The 20,975-nt window shown below is 37.5% G+C and overlaps 1 protein-coding gene across 4 annotated transcripts in view; it reads right to left on the bottom strand.

The window, feature by feature from the left end:
* Positions 1 to 1,945: 1,945 nt before the first annotated feature.
* kiaa0232 (KIAA0232 ortholog) overlaps positions 1,946 to 20,975 on the bottom strand; it is a 32,256-nt gene continuing 13,226 nt past the window's right edge. For 2 of the 4 annotated variants that reach the window (XM_088937230.1, XM_088937312.1), the window contains exons 3-9: positions 18,795 to 18,932; positions 15,413 to 15,482; positions 14,952 to 15,036; positions 11,150 to 14,441; positions 9,470 to 9,551; positions 6,220 to 6,317; positions 1,946 to 4,443 (exon numbers count right to left, since the gene is read on the bottom strand). In XM_088937230.1, the coding sequence (XP_088793356.1) occupies positions 4,267 to 4,443; positions 6,220 to 6,317; positions 9,470 to 9,551; positions 11,150 to 14,441; positions 14,952 to 15,036; positions 15,413 to 15,482; positions 18,795 to 18,932 (3,942 nt within the window). In that variant the 3' untranslated portion in view covers positions 1,946 to 4,266. Of the gene's footprint in view, positions 4,444 to 6,219; positions 6,318 to 9,469; positions 9,552 to 11,149; positions 14,442 to 14,951; positions 15,037 to 15,412; positions 15,483 to 16,510; positions 16,597 to 18,794; positions 18,933 to 20,975 lie in introns of those variants that run through there. The other 2 variants (XM_088937479.1, XM_088937396.1) reach the window with 2 other exon arrangements.

Below are 20,975 nucleotides of genomic sequence, written 5' to 3'. Positions count from 1 at the left end.
GGAAAATGCATTATGTTATAACATTTGAGTTATTTCATAACTGTGTTACTATGAGATATCATTGGGCATAACTTAAAAACGTACAGCATTCTGAAACGCACCGTGAAAATAAGCCACATCTCAAACAAAACATTTAAAAAATGTTTATGATGCAGCTGGATACGGCCGCACTTGTGGAGACTTGTCAGGACCCAAGCACAAGGGACTGGAGAGTGGTGGAACAAACTAAAAGACCCAATTGACTGGGGCACAAGCATTTGGTGATGGAGGGAAAGTGAAGGGAGACAGAGGGAGTGAAAATAGAATAATTGGTTACTGGCCAACAGGGCTTAATTACTCCAGGTTGGTCAGTAATTGAAAAGAGAAGGGAAAAACTAATTAATAAAGACCTGGCTGACAGAGCAAGGATTGCCCCAGCCAGTCGGCAAAGGAAAATGAACCAGTGAGGCGGTGTCGGTCCTAGAAGAACCCGCTTCACTGCACCCCCGCCGAAAAGAGCAGAAGGCTGGCCCGGCCCAGCCACAACCCTGTACGAACTGCTCAACGCAGTCTATTGATCGGGCATCAGGACCGAACCGACCGGCGGGGTCCCCGACACAAAGGGAAAAGGGACCTACAGGGATCTTGCTGGGGCAGCCCTGATGTGCTGAAAAAGGAAGAGCCACCAGAGATCACGGCTATGAGGCAGGAACCCCCTCCCACTTGGTGATCCGGTGGGAGGGGCCTGGAGCCAGGGTTCAAGGTGTGTGCTGTCAGCTCGGGCTTCTAGGATTCTCACTCTGACTGAGGCACCCAGGCACCCATTGGATCAACCTTTTCCTTTTGCAAGGACTGGGTGACAAAGAAACCCCTCCTTAACCCCCCCCACCCCCTCTAGTCCAGGAGTCCCAGGTCAGCACAGCTGCAGGGAATAGTCCCAATCAAAAGCCTGGGAACAAAAGAAACCTCAGGGAGCTAACCGAGTGATGCTCAACAGGTACCGGATAGGAACAGGATTACTGGCTCCCAGGGGAGAGCAAGGGGGTGGCTCTGCTGGGACACTGGAAGGTCGCGAGAAACTGAAGAAAACAGAAAAAGGAAAAACTGACCCAGACAGCCCAAGAAACGGAGAGGAGAAAGGAGAGGGAAAAGAAAGAACCCTAAAGATCTGGAGAGAAACGGGCTGCCTCAGAGAGAAGCCAGGACGGTGGCAGGAATGAGGGCGGTCCGAGACGATACAAAGTACAAGGCCAGGACTCCCACAAAACAGGAAAAGGGCTGTGGGAAGGATAACTGCACGGAGAAAATTCTGGGGTCCTGGATGACAAAAGCTGCCTCCTGCAGTAGGACAGAACTGCAGGAGAAAAAGAGGCCCAGGTTCCAGGGTGAAGACCAGGAGCTGCCATGCAGACTGGAACTGGTGGGACAGCACAAAATGCAGTTTAGAACTGGAACCGGAGCTGCATCATAGGGGAAGTGCAGACTGGAGCAGAAGCTGCTGCACTAATGAATCCTACCAAGTTCATTCCGTACATTGGGAATCGAATTATAATTTTGACATTTTAATCTTTCATTTAAAATTTAACGCTATACAAAAGCAGATGTAAAAAGGGTATCTTACAGTTGCTGAATTTCAAAACCGGTTACAACTTTCTGCAACAAATCAAACGTAATGTGTGATTTTACCAAGGGCAAGATATTTTATACCCCCTTATTTGCAAAGAATAGATCATTGTTTCACAGGTTATTATTGCACGTTTCCCATAATACTTTAAGAGATTGAATAATGCATAGGAAAGTCACATTTTTGGAACATCAGTGGTTCTTTAGATACACCACATTTTATGTTTCTCCAAATATCAGTTTTATAAAGGTATGGAAGGAAATACCTATCACAATCCTAATTTCCACAACAAAACTTCTAATTGTACTTTCATGATACAAACCAGGCAAAAATAAAGAAAGGTTAATGGATTTATTTTTATTAGATGTTAAGAAACTCCACAATGAAACAAAAAATAATTTACTCAGATGTACATGAAACAATAACAATCTGAAACAGGGAGAGTGGGGGGAAAACTGGGCTGAGGGATGGAAAGGGAGATCTGCAGAAAAGGAATGGAGAACCAAGGTTTCAGTGCTATGGATATGCTATGTTCACCATACCACAGTGCAATCAATGTATTTCTTAAACTTTGAATCTGACTTCTACTGCATACCTTGTTAGAAAGACTTCTCCACTTCAATCATTAACATGAAACCCTAACCATATAAAATAAATGCACATTCCTCCAACTACCCAATAAAAAGTGTTCTGACTTGGTCTCACACACACCCACACACACCAGAAAAAAAAAACAGTCCTGTCACTGCTCTATCCTCTTCAGTTTAATTTTCTCAAACGGTGCCGGAGTGTTAGATCAGCATGCAGCTTCAATTTGAAAAAAGCACCCCATAACTGTTTAGCCTTTTGTCACTCAAAATATAAGCTACATGCAAAATAAACTGAGTGGAACACTATTTTTAATACATCCTTTTAATGTTTTGTGCACTGGTAAATTGCATACGGCTTCAAGCCTTTATCTAGGCAATCATGTTTCTATTGTTTTAAAGTAAAGGCTCTACCTATTCCAAAACAAAAATTAAAGTGCAGGTACATAAACTTTTCAGGAAGCTCAGAGGTAAAGCAAAAAAAAACCCAAAAATAGTGTTTTTTTGGGAAATCAGTCAATAAATAAAAATGAAGTTCTCTTTAAAAATATTGTGCAAGAATGAATATATAGCATATATATACATGCATTATGAATGTATACATATGTATAAAATAACTTAACATTTTTAAACAAAAGTTCACACCACTATACCGTCCAAGAAATAAATGTAAAGGTCAAACCCAAAAGACGGTGGATATTCTTTACTTCGGCTAGATCACCGATATGTAAGGTTCAGCTACATGTAATTTTACAAACAAGAACATATTTCAAAGTTAGTTCCTCTCAGTTTGGTCTTACCTGCATTACACTTCTAGAATGGTTATTGCCTTTTTATCTTAAACCTACTGTGGACTTTCAGTTTGCTGCATACACATTTTTAGTGGTAAAATGGTTTTTGACAATGTGAAATGTACTCTGAGGTACTTAATTTGCATTTTAAAAGACAAACCCTCCTGATTTTATGGTTTAAATCTATCGAAAGCCACAATGAAAAAAAAGACAATGGCCTTGAACATTTCAAGGTCTGTCAACTTACTACTTAAAAAATATAAAGAAAAGCAAGCCACATAAAGCGACAACCACTACAGCAATCACACTTTTTTTCTTTTTTTAAATTTCAGAGACAACTGATCCTTACACTCGGTCATAACAACAAACAAAACTACAGGACCTACAAATTCACAGCCACAATATCTAACTGCAATTGCCACAGAAGTCTTTTAAATATTGATAGCACCAACATTTTCTCTAGAAACAAGGTTTTAAAGAACCAATATTATAAGGATCACTACATTTTAGATTCATGGTTAAAGGGACTTTATTCACCGTGTAAATTTGTCAAAACCAGATACTGTCTTAAGAAGACTTAAAATCTGTTTTTAGATTTTTTCCCCCAAAGATCCAAAAAAATTCTGGGCTTTCACAGTTAGAATTTTTTCTTTCTTTTTTAGTTTATGCTTTATGTCACAAACCATACTACATCTACTTAAAATCTTAAGAAAAAGGAATCTATCATCAGTCAAAACTGTATTTTAGACTAAGCACAACCCTTACACATTCCTATGTAAAGTTTCATGATAGAGTCGCCTTTTTTTCCAAAATAAAGATTTGCATCCGTGCTTTTCTCCTGTATTCAGAAAGGCACTGTTCTAATTAAATAACTCCAGGTTCTTACACAAAAAACTAAGACTGTGCCATTCCTAAGATTTTCTGAAAAGCAGATGTTAACGGTACTGCAGTGCTTTTAAGATGGTGTTTATAACAGTACTATCACAGTTAGGTTATGAAAGTTGTAGCAGTTATGCTGTAAAAGAAGCAGTGATACTAGTAAGACAGGCACATGCACAACCATTCAGACAACAACTATTCTAGTTAAAAAGCAAAAACTGGGAAAACTGAGGAGGAAAAACAGACTGTCCCTAACTCCTAACTGTGAATTTTTACGGATGAAGATAAATTTTTTTAACGGTTTGAAGAAATTAAAATAAAATTAAAACCGATGCCTTCAAAAGCAAAAATTCTGAAGACATTTTTGAGTACACTAGTTTCAAGTTAGTATCTCTGATCAGCAGGGTTACAGATGTGTTCGAGAGAAAAGGTCTGCACAAGGATCCGCCCAATCACTTCCGTTCTCCGAAGCAGTGTCACTAGAACTGGAGCTGTCACTGGAGAAGAGCTGTCTTCGGAAGCCTGTTGCTCGTGCACCAGAGTTTTTCTCTCCCGAACAGTTGGCGTCACAAGTTGCTGCTGCCTGAAAAACACAAAAGATTATAATACTTTAAACGCCTAAACAAATAGTTTCAAAAACTAGGAGGCCATCCGGCCCTTCTAGCTCCTTTGGTAGTTCATTGTTTCAGAGATCTCATCCATCGGTTTCTTGGAAGAAATCAGCTTAAAAGGCTCCAACAATATTTTGATACACCAAAATGTAATATGATAGGGAGCACCTGGATTTGAACCTCTTGAAGTCCTTAAATCTTTGTTTTATGAGGAACCTCACACTGAGATGCATATTTTGGGATTTTTACCCATTTAAACCAACCTCTGATGCTAAAACATTATACAGTTTTGAAGGGAATTAAGCTTGCAATATCTTGAAAATGTTTCTAGTCTACCAATTAGCATTTGGATGAATTATAAATGTTTCCCCCAAATAATCAACAGCCATCTTGAAACTGAATGCTCACAATGGGAAGGAAGCTGAATATCATTATCTGCAAAAAAAAAACACATTTACTGACTACACAAGTGTTGAGTCCCTTGCCACTCAGTAAAGGCACCTTTGGCAACAGTGACTACTGCAAGTCTTGTACTGGGAAAATACTGTTTTCAAGTGTCAGAACTGCAGACCCAAAAGGCCACAAATGTGGAAAATTCACAAGGAGTGAATACATTTGCAAGGCAGTGAACAAAGGATAGAAACCTTAAGAACAGATCTGGAATTGGTCTCAATAATACAGGTAGAATATACCAAAATTTGAAAGACTACAGCTACTGCAAAACTAAAAAAAAGCACTCTACACTGTTCTTTTGCAACACAAAGAATTAACTTGTCTACAACCAAACACTAACCTTAAATCTTACACCATTCTAACTGAAGTGCACAGTATAGTACAATATCTAATACTAAAGATAAGAAAGTACAAGTTACTGAGAAACAATCCTGGGAAAACATTAAATGTTTTCTCCTTGAAATTACATTTTTGTAGCCGCAATCAGGCCAACAACTGATTGACTGAGTAAACAGTATTTGTGCTGCCAAAAGCAGGTATGTGTGTTTCTCTAAAAAACTAAAAATGTAAAAAGCAGAAAAAAACATGACTTCTAAAGGAATCACCCAATAAAACATAGCAATTTGCACTCTGGACACTAGTCCATCACGCACACAGAAAAAGGGGTCTATTAAATTGGACATCAGCAATCCAGTATGTCTGCTTAGTCCTTAACATTAACCATGTAGGTGGGGTAATGCGAAAGTGCTCAAAAACAAGACTGCTGATCTGTGATGCATCAGTGGACCATTAGGTGGCATGCTTGCCTGTAGATAAGAATTGCCAAGGAAATGCTCCTGTGTGGAACCTGGGCCCACCATAATGTAGAAGGAGCCATCCTTCAAAATAAATGTTAAACAAAGGTTCTGATGACTTAAAGATCCTGTGGCACTTTTTGAAAGTCTACTGATGCATTTTACTATATGTAAATAGTTTGGAAAATGGTAAATAAATGTAATGAACTATTAAATCATATCTTCATAAAAAAAATCCAGTTAAGTTGGGCAGAAAAATAATACCATTCACTAAGTGGCACTACTTGTTTTAATAGTCTGCTACCAGTTTTAATATTTTTCTTTCATTTTCTTATGGTATCTAGATATCATAGACTGCAATAGAAAATGTATACAGCAGTTTAAAACCTGTGCCCTAGTCCTAGCAATAAGCTTGCTTAAGTCTTTTTAAAATCCTTATTTTAAAAAATCCAGTTACAATTTTCTTCTGTTATTAACCATTCGTTTAAAACACTGACTTACTTTATTCGGTTGTAAAAGAGGGTCTCCATTATGAGAATTTTCTTTGAAATCAACGTAACTCTTCATACCAACTATTTCCTTGAATTTAGTGCAGCAATCTAAAAAAATAAATAATTGTAATTAATCCTCTTAGTCATTTAAACAATGTGGTTATTTTTACACAAATAAAAGGATAGGGGTCTCAAGGCTTAGCAGTTGAAAGTTTGGGACTGAACGTTTTATCCACTCCCCTACCCTTGGCAGTAATAAGCCAATTACACTCAGCCCTACTCATTAACTTAAATCTCAGTTACTGTTATGAAGCATCATAAATCTTATATCAAAAAGATGCCTTACCAACCACATCTTTCCATCTCGCTTTCCTGCATTTAGACCATATTAGAAACTGATATTGTGAATAATTTCATGTGTTTGTGAATGAACTCTTCTGTGGGTGTTTTAGTCTCGCCATCCAAACTTACTAGAAAGTTATGTGATCCAAGTAAGAAAAAAAAACACATGACAACTTAACTTGACATTGCTTAAGCTACAACTTGTTCTCATTTGTCAGTAATTGATCAAGTAGCTCCAGGTCTGGTTTTGTTGTAAAGGAGCACCAGACTTAGAAATGACTTATTTTTTGTCTGAAATAATGATGCTATTTACATTTTAAGAACATGTTTTTGCAATGAAGAACTAAAAAAGTCACTCACATTACACATCCCCCATTATTTAACTCGACATGAGATAAAACTTAATACCAGGTTTTTAAAAAAAGAAAACTGGAATTAGCAGCAAGAAATTATGTGATTGGACTGGTCTAACCTTTTTGAAAATTTTCTTCTAACTGACATGAGCACACTTCAGATTCCAACGTGAACAGAGACCTACTGTACATACTTTAACTGCAGAATACCAACTAGATCATTCCTGTATTTAATACAACTCACTGAAATTGTTCTTTCTAGATACACTATAGTGGTTCAACGCCTGCAGTAATTAAAATACACTTTAAGTAAGTTTTGTAGATTTTAAAATATTTGTAAAATATTCTTAATACTAAAATATTTGTAATACTTGAATAATGCAATGGACATCGTCTTGCTTAGATGAACGAGCGCTGGAAACAACTAATTCTTGTCTAACTCCCAGCAGAGCCCTGCCCGTTGTTCAGTGACCAGCCTCAAGTTCAAAATCACAACATTGTTCATATAGAGTGCACCATTTGGACCACTCATAACCCTTTGAAAATTTAAAACTGCCTCATATGATAAGCCCAACTTGAAATATGCCAAGTTAAGATGTACTGTTACACCACCACGTGAAGAAGACAGAATGGAAAGCATAGAATAAATGCATGCAAAATCAGCTATCGGCACGCACTGCAGAGCAGAAACTTCTTTCAAATGAAAAGCAACAAAATATTCCAGGAAAAGGTAAGCAATTCAATTTGTAAAACTTTAAACTAATACTATTCTTCTTCCTTGTTATATACATCTGCACTAAAACATAGTGCATTCATCATGAAGAAGTTTGGACATAAGCAATAAATGCATTACTGCCGATTGTGATCCAACACTTGTGAAAAATGTGATCTTGATCAAAACTGAAAGTGGGAATCTACCTAATGACAGAAAGAAAGCATCTTTAAATTATGAATGGTCACAGCATATTATATGCACAGTATAAACCAATATAAGTATAAATAGAACAAATAATTTTAAAATACCAAATATCTAAATATATGGGATTATGTTAGCCTTTCCACCTCGGACCCCTAGGACCCTGGGGGTGCTGTCTGAGAGGTTTTGGTATTGTCACTTCTATGAACCGTGCAACAATCGTAACAGTTAAGGTGTCTCAAGAATCGAGGGACAATGGTTAACACTTAGCTAGTATTATCATTTACAGTTCCTGAGAGGTCCAAAGCAAGAAAGGAATTTGTCTACCGCCTTGTCTCACACCCAATACACATTTAACATTGATTAAAGGAATCCTCTGGCTAACCTTGGTTAAGTAGGTTCTGGGTAAATGTCTGTGTACAATTCACCAGCAGTCAAGGAAGAGTGGATAAAACAAGAAGCAGGTAGGGAGGGACAGAGAGGAATAAGGAAAAAGGGAGAAAATACAACAAAACACAAAGGAAAAGCAGAAAAGACAGTGCCGAGTGGGAGGTCCTTGTTCCAATCTGCCATTAAGGTGAGAATCGGGTTGAGTATTCGAACCTTGTTATGGATTGTAGATGCATTTTTAGAATAGGGAGTTAGGTTCCATTCACTTTGTAGCATTATAGAGATTTAACTCTAGATTGGAATCTTTTTAGAGCAGGAGGCAGGTTTAATTCTCTTTTTGAGCTTGGTAGACATTGAAGAGGATTCAGATACTTGGTAGCAGCCAGGCTTTTCTGGTTGGTCAGGACACAGGCCTCCGATATGTCTTGTTTGTAAATAGCTTAACTTGCACGTTGTCTGTTGTGCTGTATGTTTTACCTTGTGTAATGTCAAAATACTGACCCAGTGTGCCCAATTTACTACTCCTGTCATCAAAGCTGTGCCAGAGAACAAAGAACTCAGGTGCCTTCAAGTACACCAACAGCTCAGGTATACTCTTGGCATAATTACTAATAAAAAAATCAGAATCAGAATCATCAGAATTGTAAAGATTATCCCGCTCTGTTGATTTACCATGATTCTCTTCTTTCATAATCCTCGATTTGTAAAAGTATGTTCTCCCCTTGTTCACATAGGTTTCCTCCAGGTGCTCCAGTTCCCTCCCACAGTCCCAAAATATGTTGGTAGATTTTGGCTTCTGGGAAAATTGGTGCCGGTGTAAGTGTGTGCATGTTTGTGCCTGCGTGACCTGTGATGGACTACTACCCTGACAAGGGAAAGACACCGTCTCCCCCACAACCCTGAATTGGATTAAGAGGTTAGGAAATGGATAGATGGATTATGTAGGCAATGTGATTTATTGTTCCAAATGCATTAATATCGTACTTTGCTGAGTAAATGAATTAGCAAAGAAAAAAATCTCAACCAGTACTGGAACAGCCGACATAAAAAAAATCAAGTTTGAATAAAATGACTAGCATTGATAAGTGCCACAATCAGGCATTAATAAGTTCAGGTTCTTTTCCATTTTACGTCAGTTTCAGAGAAAAATATTACAGTATTGAAAGAAGCATTTAACGGTAACTAAATCTAATGGCAACTGTGCTGCAAAAGCACAACTACAGAACTACAGAAACACAATAATTTAAGAATTTGCTCACCTGCACACTGAGACCCAGAAACAAGAGGTGGGCAGAGAGATTTTTGCCACCAACACTCCTCCTGCTGACTGCTAGTACTTCCCTGCACATTTGGCAAAGGAAAATGAAAAACAAAAATGAATTTAAGTTTTTCCATTCAATTTTGCTTCAATGACAATACAAGTGGGAATTAATTCATTAACGAAAGCTTATGAAAAAACACACAATGTTTTGTTTAACTTGCCAAAGCTTTGTAAACTTTTCCCAACTCTGTTTAAAAAAACCAAGATACAGACCTAGATAACTGACCTACATCAGGAAATGGGGTGTAAAGTGAGCAAGAGCAACCTCTGATGCTCTATAAAGTCCTTTAATTCCAAAATGACATACAGTGAGCTTTCCCAGACTGAACTCGGCGAATTAATCACATTTGATGGAAAAGATCACAAAAACTCCACTTGGTGTAGCTCAGTCTATTTTACTTTGGGATTCTGTTGCTCTTTACAAAGACACTCTTAACAAAAGTTACTGATAATCTAGCTTCTAGATTACTCTATCGCTCTTCCCCTGGCACACAAATAAGCAGCACTCTATGAATGTAGCACACTAACATCATAAGCAGGTGTGGAGGAAGACTGAGCTGACTGTTCAGTTACAGGCATCTGCACAACATCAGCAGGTCTACAGAAATGCCCCGAAGGTGGTCAGATCCCCCTTCTACTCCCATCTTTGAGACAGGAAAGAGAAAATGCTTTTCACATGTTTATGGAACTTGTCCAAAATATGACTCAAAATGTGTTTAAAGACTCATGCTTTTAAACTAAAATAATAAGCTTTAGTGACCCTTGGTTTTGCATATACCACTTGGTGTGCCTTTTTTGCATCTATTATGTATAACAGTGGTTCTTATTTCTGGACGTAGGGGTTCAGAATCTGCTAGTTTTTATTTCAAATGAACCCTTTCAACTGAAACAAGTCACTGACTTCTTTGTTTAATCTTTTGTATTTCTTGGTTCCAACATCTACATATTTCAATCAACATCAGCACACTCAGCTTAAGACGTTCTTCCTTATATCTGACTAAAATGCTCAAGTTACATTTCTGCTACATTTCACACGTGAAAAGGGAGAGATCTTAAACTGGAAATTGGCTCCTGGTTCATACAATTTACACAGAAATACAATCTGAAAAAAAATTCAAATAAACCCATAAGAACTGTATCAAAGCATCTGGATAAGAAAACAAGAGACGAGATGGGCCTCATAGCCTAAGTTTATGAAGTGAACACTTAAAATCTGACAAAGCTAGCAGAATATTAGCTATTTAAATTTCACATGATATATAAAATTCAAAACTTTAATTAGGAAAATGTAATTCAAATTGGTTTTGGCATACAAGAAACATTAATGGATACGAGAAAAGGCTACACATGAGAACTCCATGAAACTTTATTCAAAAAGGGTGGAATGTTCTACTGTTCTTTTCTAATATGAAATCTGTAATCTGAAATTTCTAATGTAAATTAGGATGTGAATTAGGATACGTGAAGAATGTATTTTGTCCTTTTTGAACATGTACCCTTTGAAATTAGGAATAACGTTAATTTTTAAATAGGTCATCTGAAATGAACCACACAAAATTAAATTTTAGTTAAACATGAAAAACATTTAATAACCATAACTGCTCAGAAAAATTCCTACCTCTTGCAAATCTTTGCCAAATTCGTAGGCTTTCCCATAAGTGGAACACTGACCGGCCTCTGAACATTTGCATGCCTCGCCATCCTCTTTAGGCATTTCGTCTGTTTCAAGTTCTTCGACAGACGCTTCAATTTTTATGCTCCCAGCTGATGCCTCCATTTCACAGTCTAAACATACTTCTTGCTCAGCTATCGGCAGAAGGGAAATAGGACCTTCTTGCGAATCTAATGAAGTCTGGGCACTCTTTTCCATGCCTGACTTCTTTAACCTTGGTAAAAATTTTCCAGACTCAAGTTCTAGCTTTCCATAATATGGACCCTCACATTCAGCATCTTCCTCTAACGGTTTGAGATCTGCCTGTGGATCATCAAACACATCTGTCTGAGAGAGGATAGGAAGACTCAATTCGTCTTTTTCAGATTCCAAATCTGACTCGCTTCCTCCTCCAGGAGAGAGTTCAGAGGCAGAAATTGGTCGAAAATGAGTTCTTGGGGAAATACGGATAGCCCTGTACTGGGTTCTGTTGATGCCATACATGCGAGGGTGGAAAGTTTCATTTTCTGAATCTGAGCACAGTATTGATTTGGGCTTGAAACCTGGGCTGAATGAGGCTATGTCTTCAGGCTCAAAGGAGCACTCCACATGAAGAACTTGAGAGAATGGATTCTTCAAGTCAAAGGAGGAGAATGAATAATCCAGTCCTGGTTCATCACTACGAAAGCTGCTGCAGGTTCCTAGTAAATCTTCATGGAAGATGAAAGAAAATCCCTTATTCAATCCATCTCCTCCTTTCACAGCCTGATCACACTGCCCAAACGAAACCAAAGGCCTCCACAAAGGCTTGTGACCAGGAGCAAAGCAATTTCCGGTGTTCATAAAAACATCCGTGCCAGCTATTGTGACAACATCCGTAGCTGCACATTGTAGCAGGTTACCACGAGTGTGTCTAGGTGGCACCACGGCCCAGTCGCCATCACTGTTAAAGGTTTTAAGCTCTCCATACACTCCCCCAAGAATGAATGTGTTGTCCTTATCAGGATTCACATCCCAAGGTTTTGATGGTGTGGTATAATCTCCACCATCTACCTTGGAAAGCTCATTTTTTATAAGTGTCTGTTCTTCCAAGCACTCCTTTTGACCCTCCCATAAGTGATACTCAGATCGCTGAACTGCTTTTTTCTGAGACACCTGGAGGGACCCCGCTTTCCCATCCATGTCTAAACAACAGCAGTGGTAGTTTGGGTCTTCTGAGAACAATCCCTCATCTACCTTTTCTCCTTCTAGGGTTACTGCTGAATCTCCGTCTCCAATAGATGTCCATATATCCTTTATTATCCCTGAGCTGTAGTTGTCACTTTGTTGGGGTATATCATTAGTGAAAATGCCAGCACTTCCGTAAGGTTTGCTTTCATCTTTTTCTAGCGGTATTCCACAAACGGACTCCAACTTAGACTTTTTTTTTAAAGTTTGACTGGAAATTGAACATACCTTTCCATCACCACAATGACAGTTGTCTTCTTGTAAAAAGTCCAAAAGTTCATCTTCTAGGTATCTAGAGGAGATTGATGGCATTATACAATTAATCTCTTCCGTGACGAACTGTGCTGACTCCTCTGACTGAATATTCATTTGCTCGTTATCAGAACGAGTTTCTTCCGAATGTGACCAAGGACTACAGGTTCGTGTTGAAAGATTTGAACAGTGTTCAGTTTCGTCAAAGGCACTATTTTTGGTCCATATTAACAAGCGAGACTGTTTATTTCCTAAGGGCTCTATACAGCTACTAGAATCTGTGGTGTCATGACCAAGGGTGAGTGAGTCACAAGGAAAAGGTAGAGTGGGGCTATCGTATTGCACTTCAAAGAGAGAAAAACAAGAAGAGTTTAAACCAGGTGCTTCATTGGCCTCTGAGAAATACTCTTCCTGGTTTCCAGGAAACCTGCTTGGGTTGAATACTGTATTGTCCAATATGGGGGAGAGCCGAATGGGAGAATCCCCTGCAAAACTTTCTCCATCAATATCTTCAGAGCTAGAAGATGAATAACATTCCCAAACTTGAGCAATGTTTTCCAAATCTTGCAAGAAAAATCCATCAGCCCCAAAAGATCCATGCGAATCTGCCCTTATTGCACTTTCCCCTTGCAGCTCAAGGCCATCTAACACTACACAACAATCTGCCTCAAAGTCTCTTTGTTCTTTGCTTTTTTGCCGAATCATGCTTAGGATTCGACTTTCTTGTACAGAGTCTGAGGCACTAGGATCCAATATGGATTGATAAATATCTACTTCGTAGAAGTGAGTGAATTCAGACAGATGCTCATCATCTAAATCTCTACTATCCCCCGGTTGAGGGCAGCTTGAGGTCCCATTGAGGTCAGCAGCCTCAATTTCTGCAGGCATTTCCACAAAATGACCATCGACAAAAGTACCTGCGGCGAGGTATGCGCGCTGAAAATTTGTGTTGGCGATACAAATTCCTTGCACCCTCTCCGACAACTTTTCAACATCCGTCGATGGAGAAAAAACATCGTGTGAATCCAGCCTGTTACGGTACTTAGTTTCTAGTTTGCTCTTTCTGCTTAAGGGGACAAAATATTCAGTTATGGGTTCCGTATACCATAAGGGTTCTTCCTTATATTCCTTATTTCTTGCCTCAAAGGCTAGTTCTTTAATTTCACCACAGACGGATTCTTTTCGGATTTCTTTTAACGGCCGCTTCCCCTTTTTGTTTAGCTGCTGTTTAGTGGGACCACTGCTGCTGCTGCTCCCACCGGTGTTTCTTCTCTCTTCTTTGTCAAAAGCCTTTAATGCTAACTTCACCTGCCCATTTCTCCCCCTTTTATTTCTGCTGGTTTCCCTTGACTTATGCCTGATTTTGACCGATTTTATGGGCGTTCTCATCTCGCGGTGGTTCCCACTGGAGCTAGAGCCTGCTTCGCTGGACCCAGATGACCAAGAGCGAGGGCGTAGTTTTCCTTCAGACCTGTGCCTTATCTGTTTCTTACTCTGAACAGCTCTTTCTTCCACCACACTGTTATAGTATCGGTTCTCCTTTTCCTTTTTACTTCGTCTCTGCTGGGGTCGTTCACTTGGTGCGCAACAAGCATCAATTTTTTCTTTTCCAGCTTCACCCTCACTATTACAATCCTTTGGGGAGGAGGTGTCGGTGCTTGTTTGAGGAGCAGTAGAAGATGAACTTGAATATGCACATGCTTTTGCCTTATTCCACACTGTCATTATTTCTTGAAGACATACAGGTTTTTCTGACAGAGGTGGAAAGGCTTCATAGTACCTGCAACCAAGAAATGTAGAAGGTTAATGAGCAGTTTTTATGATGAAGTGAATAAAACAGTGCAACAATCACGTTTATGAGTTTAAAAACTCATATTTTAATTTAAAAAATGGATTTTAAGTTTAAGAAAATCTCAGAATTTTCTTTATATGATTAAGTTATCACTATGAGGCTACGTTTTGTTTATGTGAAAAGGTATTCATGTTTATTGGAACTGTTCTATTTGTGTAAGTGTTTGCTCCTGGCACAACATGATTTTCGTGTACAATACTTTCATGAATAATAGTTGCTGACAAAATTACATTTATCATATGACCACACTCAACATGCTACGATAGGGGAGTTTTATTTGACTTTCAGAAATTTGCTAATTAGACAAGCTGTTCTCACATTATTATCCTGGATGAGCTATAATTACCAAATTATCATTACAGCTATAAACGCGTGTGAACATACACATGCAATGTAAACAACTAAAATAAGCCATCTTAAAAAAATACATCTACTTACATTTCAACTTGATCTTTAGATGAAGGAGATTCATCGGGTTCAGGAGATTGAGATCCTTCAGATTTCTTGTTGGTTTGTTTTTCTTCTACAAAGAAAAAGGGTAAATTACTTCTAACAATTATGAACTTCTAACAACCTACTTGATTAGTATGCTCAAACTCATGAAACAGAAGTATAGTGTGTAAACTGAACTCCATTATTTAAGGTCTAAAAATTGGGTCACTATAAAGGATTATTTACATAAGAATATATTAATAATTTGATCACAAGGATACAAAATTACAATTGGGAGAACAGGTGGAACTTTTGTCGTAATCAGCATTTGTTATAATTAATTTCTTCCCACTTTGGAATGTTGGAATGCAAGGAAGTGCTATCGTTCTCATCATATAATTCTTACGTGAATGTTTTTCTCATCTTATTTAACACGTACTTAGGAAAGGATGAGTGAAAATACAGACCTTTCTGTTTATTCTGAAGATCCTTGAGCTTGGAGCAAAGCTCCTCAACTAAGCTTTCAATGCCAGAGCTCTGCCACAAACAAACAAAAAAAACAATTACTAACAATCATACGTAGTACAAAACCTTCATGAATTAAGAGATCAAATGTTGAAATCAGAACATTAAATGACCTTTACTAAAAAGTCTGCATTACTGAATTCATATATCACTGAAGAATATACATTATTGCATTATTACATTACAACTGCATTATGATTGAACATTCCAAAAAAGATTTCTTAAAGCTGCCTGAAGAATGTTACTGATATTACAATCAAACATCTAAAATCAAGACAAGCTTTTTGAAAAACATTTCATTGCCCCTTATTTTCTTATTTATAAATGTTTCATTGAAAAAAAAATCACAAACAGAATTACAAATGCTACTGAAGTCACCAAGAGATAAATTAACCATGAGACAAACCATTAACCATTAACCATTGTACAAACCGCTCTAATATAAGCCTTTAAAAATAACAAAAAGTGCTTTCATTTTTGTGATCTGATAAGTTCAGATAATCAAACAATGTCAGACATACTTTCAGTTCTCAAAAGAAAGCATCTATGATAACTGACAAAAGCTGGATACCGACATCCAAATTCAGAAACAAATATCAAAAACAAAGACTACACTTCGAAGGTTTCATTTCTGAAGTCAGTTGAAACTCTGGATCAAGTAAGCGGTCTACTGAAGCAATGAGCTCTGTGCTGGCTGTTAATTTTAGATCCATGAAAGAAACAGTACAGGAAAATGACTAAGCATAAACTTCTGGCCTCCTCACTTATTTTCTAATAACATTAAAACAAGAGGAATAGGCATTAACTTCATCAACTACTTCTGAAAACTATAATGAGATTTAAATACAGATTTTTTAAGACCTCTCAAACCTTAAACGTTTGTATCATTATCCAGTCATTTAAAAAACAACTACAAAAGCTTCTGCTTGGGTGAAGCTCTACACCAGATAAACACTGCAGTTTGTAAAACCAATTAAAAAAATATTTGAAAATGAAAAATCTCTAAAGCTATCATTTCAATAGAAGATATCATTTCTTACCATGCCAGTCAAAGAAAGGAAAAGTTTTATCACAGCCATGTATTTCCCCCTGCGTTATTGTACCCAACACTCAAGTCAGCTGACATGCTGCACACTGCGCAGAGAAGGATTCTGTGCAGCCTGTACTGGTAAAAAATAGACCACCGAGCAGAATGCCAGACCTCCAGAGACTGTTTATTCCAATACTAGCAGTGAAATAATCTTCAAGCTCCCCAAGATTTAATTTTACTCTCTTTCTAAGAGCCATCTCATGTATAAAACCATTACATTCATTCCCTTTAACTGAAAGGTGTTCATTTTACCCAATCTCTTTAAACTCACACTGAATGTATGAGAAATTCACACATAATACATATTAACAACAATGCATGCATTACGGGATAAACATATTGCACACAATTCTACAAAGAGTTTACATCAGCAATCAGCATAAAGAGACCCCTTAGGTTCAGTACTAGTGTGAAAACAGGCAATTGCAATTTAGCAGGTAATCTTCATGTAGATTTCAGATTCAGATCAATTTTAACCAGGTTTAAAATCACTAGAAAGAAAAAATATTCTCCTGGTGCCCATGACGAATAACTTTAAATATGTTCTTGATTACAAACTGCAAATACAAAGCAGTTCACAAGTGCAAAGACCTCCAACATAGAAAGCAAAACATGACAAAACTGAAACGTAAACCAGATCTTCAAAGGGCTCATTTTGTGACACAACATAAGGCACAAATTAAGCAGTAGAATGTAGGTAAATAGGTCAGGGGCTGGGAAGCATGGAGTGCATGTACATGTAAAACAAACAAGATCAGGTCAATATAAAGTAACATTAAAATATTCTGTTCCAATTCTTTGATGAAGAGGGCTGTATTTATGTTTAGAATATTTTTCCATACTAATCAGGATTCATCGTGCTTATAATTAAGGCTTTGCGTCTACTTACAACAATTATGCAATCACAGTCTTCCTTAAAAATTGCTTTAATGTCTTTATCATATAAAATCATAATACTTAATTTATACCAGTTACACAAAAAATGTAAATCTAAGCACAATGACCAAATTAACACTACTAAAAAATGCATTTTCAGGACACTAAATGTGAATCATATGCAACAACCTGCATTTGTATTATATCTTCTGTTTTTGAATCATTTAAAAATTGTTTAGAAACATTTAACTGGAATATAACTGTGGTCCTGTCTCATTCGGCTTAGGCAGAAGCTGAGACTGACAATATCAGATAAGCTGTAAAACACTAAGACAATAAGGCCAATTGCTGTCAAATGGATTTATTGTTACTAAGCAGTAAGTGTGTATTTAGGAATCTTCCAATGAAGATCAGCCTGTGGTCTAATACTACCCCAATTTGAGTACTACAGAAACCACTACATTAGGATGCAAAATGCAGAAAAACCTCTGTAATTGAGAATGTGCGAAAAAACAATACACTTGTTTCCAGAGCAAAAATATATCTAAAATGGAAGCTCATAGCGATACTGAAATACTTAGAAAAATTAGCGCTGCCATATCTCAACACCAAATCATTTATACCAGGTCTTAGTTAATTTCTAACCACTGAAACCATGATCACAACACAATATGGAAATGAATACTGTACTTATAACACTGTGAGAAACCCAAGTGAAGAATGTATTGTTTAAACATCTTCTAAAGAAGCACAATGATCTTAAAAGTGCACAAGGTTTGTCAACAATGTTGCAATTTCATTCAGATTTTAAACTCTCATCACATCAAGGTTTCATTATGGAAAAGCTGGATTCTTTTGACAATATCTAACAAAGCACTGCAGTAAGTCATGCTGTTGTACACAAGACTAAGAGCATACTTACTCTACATATTCATTATTTATATAAAATGCTAAAATTATAAGCACTTGTGCTTAATGTATGTGTTGTAATGATATTTTATGAAGAATGTTCAGGTATAAGATGCTTGTACAAATCCTCAGAACTGAAATCAATCACAATTACAAATGAAACACAAGCAAGAGTCTCATCTCACTGTACAACTTGATAATATTGTGAAAATATATAGAAATTCAAAATGTGTACAGAATTATTTTATGGTACAGAACATCACTGGGACCCCCTGAAGTACAAATGATTCAGAAAATAAAAATTTTAGGCTTGGGGTCCGAATTATTGTTAAAAAAAGTAGCCCATGAAAAGTAGTCAAGCATTGCAATGAGAAATGTAACAAGTGTAAAACGAGATGCAAAAATATACTGTTGACTGAGATTGTGTATTCAGCCTGGCAGATACTTACTTCATCAGATGCAGAACGCAGACATCGCACAGCGGCCTGTTTCTTCATTTCCTCAAGACTAAGGTCCGCCCCCTTCTTCTTGCTCTTCCCCCATTTCTTACTGGTTCCCTTCTCCCAACCCAAGAAGATGTCATTTTCCTGAAGAAAGACATTCCACTGTTTACTGCATTCTTTACTTCAGATGTCACAGGAGAGGTTAAGAGTTACTTATCTACATCATCCCATTCCATCAACAATAGTGGTTCTCAAATCAGCGGTGGCGCCCCCTAGGGGGAAGTGTAACATCACGGGGCTTGCAAGGAGCTAAAGGGAAAAATACTTTTCTCCGACAGTAATCAATAAAGATCTTACAACTGCTGGATCCAACCAATATCGTGGGCCCTAGATGGTGCTATAGATTCAAAAGATCAATTTTAAGGTTTGGTATTTAGGTCTGTGGTGTCCCAGGTTTAACAGATTGCATGGTGGGTTTTTGAGATACTTGATGTTTACTGAGAACTGGGACAGAAAGAGCATGAAAATTATGCACGATGAGCCTCAAGACAGTAGCAGTTTGATCAGAACTACAGAATGTACAATGAAGAAAAGGACTTCTGCCATAACTCCAGTATTTATGAAAAATTACAAATGATAAAAGCTAGCACACCTGTGTGAGACACCTATCCCACCTGTGTTTTGACCACCTTAGTTGCAACTGCTATCAGAATCCATATTTTAAACTATTCAACTCATAGCTACAATAAATTTCACTTGAGTACTAAACTCAAATATCACGCACGTAAGCGTCAGTCTGAAAAAAATTAAATCCCTTATTAAACTCTAATGGGAAGAAATAACTTTAAAGACCTACATTTTAGGTTTTACTTTGTTTAAGGATATGGTAATATTAAAAAAAACAAGTTAGGGGTCTTCCTGAGAATATTGCAGAACTTCAAAGAACCCCGTGCAAAAATTACCCATTTGCAGAAGCATAACATGCATCCTCTAATGTTGCACAATGGAAGAAGAAATCACATTAACTTCATGTTTGACTACACCTAATACAGTAAGTTACAATTTGTATGTCAATGTGTTAGAATGTAGACTGCTTGCTGAAAAGCCTATTGTTCCATTATCCAAAATATAGCAACAGTCCAAAACCCCTGAAAGACATTAAGCTAGGCTGAGTTTGGAATGTGCAGAGACAGGAGGCCTCAGAGGAAAACAAGACTGCTGCTTTAAATTGTGTTTGTAAACCAGCAGGTGGCACTCTTCCCTCTGGATCACAACCATAACCCACTTTTTTTTCCAAATATTGAACCTCTTGTTCCAAAACATGATGGCAGAGGTGACCAGAGATTTGTTGAAAAATCATTAATTAAATGTGATACTGACATTAAAAAAAATGCAACACTGCATGATGTTCAGGTGGCATGTTGGAAATGCACAAGAGTCTAAGTACACTACATGCAGCATATACAAACCTTTACTTAAATATAAAACCAGAATGGATGAATGTCCATAACAGACATAAAACCTGTAAACCTGCAGGCCGCAAAACACAAAATCAAAACATTTCCTCAAAAAAAACAGTGCGTCTTAGCCAACTCTTCAAAGACTGTCCTGTGATATGTACAAGTTTCCTCTATTGTAAAATAGCCTCTTTGCATTCAGAATTCCAAAAGGTAATTTCATTTTTTCCAACTTGGCATAAATGTACTGTTGTGGGTTAAGAGTTATAACTGTGAAATAGTTATTCAATCAATATCCAAAGTTCTTTGCAACAGCTGGCTACGTAACCAAATATAAATGACAATTTCATCAGTTACACAACACAGGTGCTCTTTATTCTACAGAACAACTTGTTTATGGAGCAGTCACCAGGGGTAAACTTAAGACATTACTATAGCACACAGAGAAAATATTTCACTCATTCGCATTTCATTCTGTGAATTTCAGAGCCCTGTTTGCTACAAAAAACATAACCCTTGCCCTATAATCTAAACATCTTAACAGGCCAAAAAGGAACGTGCACCCTATTAAAAGGATACTGCCCGGGTCTCCTTTACTAAACATGCCCACAACAGAACAGGAGTCATTTTCCATGTTTAAAACAATACATCACAAAGCAGGAGAGTAAGACAACACAGAAAATCATAATTCCTCAAGTAAGACAGCCAACCCCTTTTAAAAGTATTCAGA

Source organism: Atractosteus spatula, chromosome 1 (assembly GCF_055471065.1).
Source record: "Atractosteus spatula isolate fAtrSpa1 chromosome 1, fAtrSpa1.hap1, whole genome shotgun sequence".
Classification (NCBI taxonomy): Eukaryota; Metazoa; Chordata; class Actinopteri; order Semionotiformes; family Lepisosteidae; genus Atractosteus; species Atractosteus spatula.
Note: the sequence above shows the minus strand (reverse complement) of the source record. Positions and strands in the feature narration are given on the sequence as shown.